Here is a 6,091-nt window from a genome sequence, read left to right on the forward strand (position 1 = left end):
ACTTAATTCCTAGTCTTAATTTCTGTTTTTCCTTTCTTCCATCTGACTTGAATTTCCTAACGGCAAAATCATTTCTGTTCTCTAAAAAGTATATGATACATGTCAACTATAAAATAACCAGTGAATGTCAATTAAGAGTATAATTGCTGAAGGTTTAAGGTCACCCACTTTACCCAAAACTTTGGGTTCACTTTATCTAACAGATTCAGCCAAAGTGGGTCAGCAATATTTAAGCAACAAACCAGGAAGAGTCCCACATTGGTTTACATTTAGTAAGAAACCTTATAACTTAGAAAATAAAATCTTGTGTCAGAGGGTTTTCTACCTTTAACCATTAGAGTTGCCCACCAGTGTCATATTGCATCAACCAAAGCCATTTTATCATTTAGAGAAATCGTGTCAATTTAAAGACCATTGTCATGCTCTAAAAGTGAAAACCCATTGAGCACAGTACTTAAACTGCTCACTTTACCAGATAGTCCACTTTACCTGCATTCACCCTACATATATTTTTAAGAGTGGAGCTATTTACTACTGGAAGCTATGGCCAAAAAGTCTCTGAAAAGACCAAAACAAAAATTGTTGGATGCCAGGACCTTTTAAAACCATTGAAAGTTTGTTATGGCAATAACTCTAGGGATATACTTTCAGGGTGTTAAGGATCACTTTAATGTAGAACACAGACAAAGATTACACAAGGAAAATCATGATTATCCTATTTGAATCTGCTTTTCCACCAGATCCAACTCAGTGCCGTCCTCCACACCTTTTCTTGGGGGGCAGTTCAGTCTTCTGCCACAGACTTGGACTAGTAATACCAATCACGCCTAGGGCAATTATCTGTCCAGAATTCCCATTCAGTTCACTCTGCTCATCTGACCCCATTCCCAGATCATCCTCCTTCTCATGAACCACCACCGAACGTCCCAGAATGGAATGAGCCCCGAAGAGCTTGGCCTCTGGGAGACTTAGGAACTGCCTTATAACTCCTTGCTCAGAAGCAAAGTTGCCCAGGTCTCCAGGATGATGAGGGTGGTCAACACCATTGGGATTGTAATGAGGACCAACAGTGTTGCTGCCTTGACTGAGGTCTCCATACCGATGGATGTCAATGGCACGCTTTTGATGATCGATGGCAGGCAAACCACGGAGGTTGATTTTCACTTCTAAAATTCCATTGGGGAAGAGCTGCTTGAAGAGGATTTGCCCGTAGATTTTCGGCTGGTAAGGTGGTAAATTGGGGCTGGGAGTTATTTCACAAGTGGCATAAATTGTGTTGTCGAACTCCACGACTTCCGGCTGTGGAGCAACGGCAATCGAACAAACTGGATTTTTAGAGAACTCTCCTCCTTGTATATGCAGCACCAGCAATATTAGAGGGATTTGTAGAATGATTTTCTCCATGTTGATCTTTAAAGCCTACAATGAAGACTGGATTCAGTGAAATCATGCCGTTTAAGAACGTAGTATTTTAGATAGAATAAAGTTGAAACCTTTGTTCAAGGGAGTTTTGAGAGCTAAAGTTGTGTTAAGTAAAATAGCACAACAAGATTAGTTTGCATGGGAAAATCATATAAAAGCAATTGTATATTTTTGAATTGTCATGTACCCTTGTGAAAAACTGTGCTTATTTGTATAAGCAAAGTACGTGGTTTTAATAATCTTTTTGTTGTGTTTTAAAGAAGTAGACTCATTTTGATGTGTTGACTAACATAGTACATTATAATTTGAGCTGCCATATGTTATTCAATATTAAATATAAAGTTACACAGAAATTATATTATAGTATATTTTAGTTGACCATAAATGCCCAGTAAATTCAGTAACCATATTTCAAAGACATAACAAGTAATTACATATAAAGATGTGCTTGGGTCAAACAAATTACTTTCAGCTAACTGCATTTAAACTATAATCCATTTTCATTTAATTGGATAGGCCTACACATGCAATTAAGTCTGAAAACACTACATTCTTGCACTTATGTAGATTTTAAAGTTTTATTTCTATAAAAGCATGCTAAAGTTTACTTTTTCACAAGGGCAGGTAAAATAAAAGACAAAATATTCATACTTTTGATTAAACTTACTTTTTTTTAGTTGTACTAAATTCAAGTCAATATTTGCAAGAATGGAGAGAGAGAAAAAACACACACCAAAAACAGCAAAGGTAAATTACCGTATAGCTGAAAAGTTGTCCTTAATCCGTGAGCAGACTGAATATTGCAGCCACAAAAATACTCCAAACTTAATCCGTGTGCAATCTTGAACTGGGGTTGAGAGAATGTTCCTTTGCAATCAAACTGTTGGCTGCTTTTCTAGGAACGTGGAGCTACATGTTAACCATGCTAGTCAGTTTGGTTCTAATTAGGTCCACCTGTGTTTCATTTAGCTCCCTTTGTTTGCTTGCCTGTGTATAACACTTTTACATTGCACCATGTGTGCTGCAGTGTAGATTATCTTCATTGTTTTGAGTTTATTAAAAGAAGGACTGCTATAGATTCCTCTCCTCTTCATTTGGTGACTCAACTGTGACACATTCATTCTTAGTTAGTGTACAATTCCACTTGAAGTTCATGCTTGACACCACTTCTTATAGCAGATATTCATCTCACATAAGTGAATATCTGACAGTTGTTCTTTTTCAAGAAACCATTTCTACATGCTCTGTCCCAAACCGGACAAGCCTATATTTCACTTGTAATTGGACTGTTATTTAATTGTCTTTGAAGGCAGAAGTAAAAATGTCTGGAGGACTGGTTCTTCTATGGCATTAATGTTAAAATCCCAGTTTATTAGCTAAACAAGTGAGAATGAGTAAACAAGCTTCAGCAACTTTCAAAAGATTGATTGATTTATTTACTTTTTTCTTTGGTTAACCATATTTTAGGGACAGATTTGTCCCCAGAAATAAGCTAAACCTGAAAAAAATCCCAAGTGTGAAAGGTCAAATAAACTCTAAAAAGATAAAATCCACCGTATGCTAATGATTGCGAAGTGTGGCAGTGTTCTATGCTTCTTAAACCAACTGCTCAAAGGTTTCTACTATAAATTTGACTGTTTATTTAAGACTTTGCTAATTTATGAGATCTTGAGTAATTTCTTTTTGAGAAATATTTATTTTTTCATGCTTTTTGTACAATCTTAAGAGAAGAGCTGACGTTTAATTTTAATTCATTGATTCATTTATCAGCCTATTATCTGCTAAGTTATTCCCATAGCTATGCACATAACTATATATATACACACTTTTTACAACTTTTTACAACTTTACACTTTTTACAACTGTGCCGTCTGTTCCGGAGCAGGTGCCGTCTGTTCCGCCCTGGCCGCCCTCTAAACCGTCTCCGCTTCGCCCTGGCCGCCCTCTAAACCGTCGACCCCCTGTCTCTTTTCCCTTCCATGGACCTGGCCCCCCATCCTTCCCCCTGATCCTCCACCGTTCCACCTCCCTCCTGGGGTGTATTCCAGAAAGCAAGGTTAACTTACCGTCAGATAAACCTTGAACTCTTGATTGGTTAATCCCAAACTTGCTTACTCTGGGTATGTCGGTTCCAAAACACCTATGTTGAGTTAGTTTAATCAACCTCCTATTGGTAACCCAGAGTTAATGCGCGCGCACGGCGAGTACATAAAGACATTTTCAATGGATCGCCGATTTCAGGAGTCACCATGGAAACCAAGGGAGAAAAAAAGCGAGCTACATAGGATACTTCGGTGAAACTGAGTTGGAGGTTTTAATGCTTGCTTATGAAGACTATAAGCCCATTATAACAAAAAACAAACAAAAAAAGCAATACTGCTGCATCAGCAAAAGAAAGTTGGCTTGGCAAATACTAATGGACAGAGTAAATGCGTGAGTTTAGAAAATTATAAATGGGGTATTTTCCCCTTGTGAGTCACAAAAATATGGGAAAATACCCCATTTGTAATTTGTGACGCAAAAATTCTTTGGGGGCATGTAGTAAAAATAGACAAGTATTTACTTGTTGGCCTCCATACATTTCTTAATATTACAGTAGTAATGCGCATAATTGGCTAGTATATTGTTTTATCAGTTGTAATCCTTCTGGAGCCAGAAGAAGTGTAAGCCAAGTCAAAATGAAACACAAAAACATTCTCCAGCAAGGTAATATTTTCTAAACTTACTAAACTTGTTACTGACGCCATGTCATTTAGTATTAAATGTAATTTAGTTTTCTATGTAGCCAATAGAAAGAAGGCTGAGGCCAGTAAAACAGGTGGGGGTCCACTCCACCGTCCCTCACCCCAGCTGAGGAGCTGGCACTGTCTCTTAATAAAGGGCGACCTGTGGTCGATGGGATTCCAGGGGGCAGTTCGTCAGACTCAGCTACCAAGACAAGTAGCTTAGTAAAATGTAGGTGTACCATATTAATACTTATGTTTATTGATAATACTTATGTTTACCTACTGTTTTTGTCAGTGTTTTAATAAAGAAAATCATCAACACTGTCACCATTTTAAAAAGGCATTTTGAATTCATTTTACAGTCATTGATTCACTTGTGCAGTATGCATGCTGCTTTGACTGCATATGCTGAATACTGTAATCTTATTACTAGTACTTAGATGTTCCTAATGTCCTTCTTTATTAGTTGTATTTGTTTAAGAATATACATTGAGTATTGAATATGCATGATTATCTTATTGTTTTAATTATCTTGCAGTTGCTGATGGCCACATTGTATTGTTGGATCCTCCTGCAACACCACACTCTGTCACAGTTGTAAGTGATTATTGTCTCAAGGTTTCTGTTTGCTAGACCAAGCATCCTTCCTTATTTTCACTGTAGGATGATGATGAAGAGACCACTTCTGCTGTGACAGAAACAGAAAATGTGGGGAGGCCCATAGAGGTATGATGCATAGAATGCATTCCCCCTTTTTTACATAAGAGAATAAATACATTTTCATTTTACAGAATATGGCAGGAGATTTTAATACAGATGAGGGTCCATCTACCTCCACACAGAATCTTAGCAGTGTAAGAAATGTTCTGCAGTTCTCCTTCCTCATTTAAATATTTGGTCTGTGTTTGTATTAAAGTCTTTTCAGTATTTCTAGTTGCCTGCCATAAAACTGTATAAGGTCCACCTTCAAAAGCAAATCAGAAAAAGTGACATGGAGATGGAGCTTATACAGCTTCAGATGGCGGAGAAAAGGCTTAACCTAAAAAAGGCCAGACTTGAAATTGTATTGCTGGAGCACCAGCTTAAGGTGGGAAACATATGTGAACATTAATCTGTCATTTATTGTTGAATGAAATCTAAAGCAATAAATACAAATGTCTTTTGTTACAGGAAATAAAGAAACAATGAACAACACTTGACTGTTAACTGGTTTTAATTAAAGTGATTTTGGCAAATCATGTCTCATACCACCCTGCCATCTCTTTGGTCTACCGGGTCCACTGGGTTCCTCTTGGCCAAATATTACCTAATTAGTGGGGACCAGTAATGAGGGTGATTTAATGGTTCAAACACCCAAACATTTAGCACCCAAAAAATCTATTGTCACCTGCACATTGATGCTATGGATTGACTTCCTATTAACATAGTCTCCTTCATTGACTGAAGGAGCTTTAATGGGAATGTAGGTTCCATCAATGCACCCAATCACATTTAGGAACCCTGAAATTGAAAGTTATATAATTAGAAACATTTAAAATTATTGTGACTGTATAAAGTAGGGTTAGATTAAGTAGTGCTATGTAACTAAAATGGTCAGGGCACGCCATGTTCTGTCACCTCTCTGAAACAAACTAACTCTGGAACATAACCTGCTCCGTAGCAGGTTAAGTTCAGAGACCTGCTACGGACTCTTAAACATACCCGGGTATGTCACATAACCTGCTTTCTGGAATAGACCCCTGGGATGTATTCCAGAAAGCTGGGTTAATTTACCATCAGATTAACCCTGAACTCTGGGTTGATTAACCCATAACCTGCTTACTCGGGGTATGTCGGTTCCAAAACACCTGTGTCGAGTTAGTTTAATCAACCTACTGCTAATAACCTCGAGTTAATGCGCGCGCACGGCGAACATATAAAGGCATTTTCAATGGAACGCCGGA

At 37.8% G+C, this 6,091-nt stretch overlaps 1 protein-coding gene across 1 annotated transcript; it reads right to left on the reverse strand.

Moving 5' to 3' along the window:
• Nucleotides 1–678: 678 nt before the first annotated feature.
• Nucleotides 679–2,265, reverse strand: LOC143751656 (extracellular superoxide dismutase [Cu-Zn]-like). The gene is made up of 2 exons (XM_077244273.1): nt 2,179–2,265; nt 679–1,419 (listed from the first exon to the last, which is right to left on the reverse strand). The coding sequence occupies exon 2, from the start codon at nt 1,402–1,404 to the stop codon at nt 748–750; it is 657 nt and encodes a 218-aa protein (XP_077100388.1). The 5' UTR covers nt 1,405–1,419; nt 2,179–2,265; the 3' UTR covers nt 679–747.
• Between the last annotated feature and the right edge of the window lie 3,826 nt (nt 2,266–6,091).

Source organism: Siphateles boraxobius, unplaced genomic scaffold (assembly GCF_051911475.1).
Source record: "Siphateles boraxobius isolate OS27281-9 unplaced genomic scaffold, OSU_SipBor_1 26, whole genome shotgun sequence".
NCBI classification, from domain to species: Eukaryota; Metazoa; Chordata; class Actinopteri; order Cypriniformes; family Leuciscidae; genus Siphateles; species Siphateles boraxobius.

Bases quoted from the DNA above. Each gene is read 5' to 3' on its own strand.
- LOC143751656 (XM_077244273.1), bottom strand. From the start codon at position 1,404: ATGGAGAAAATCATTCTACAAATCCCTCTAATATTGCTGGTGCTGCAT.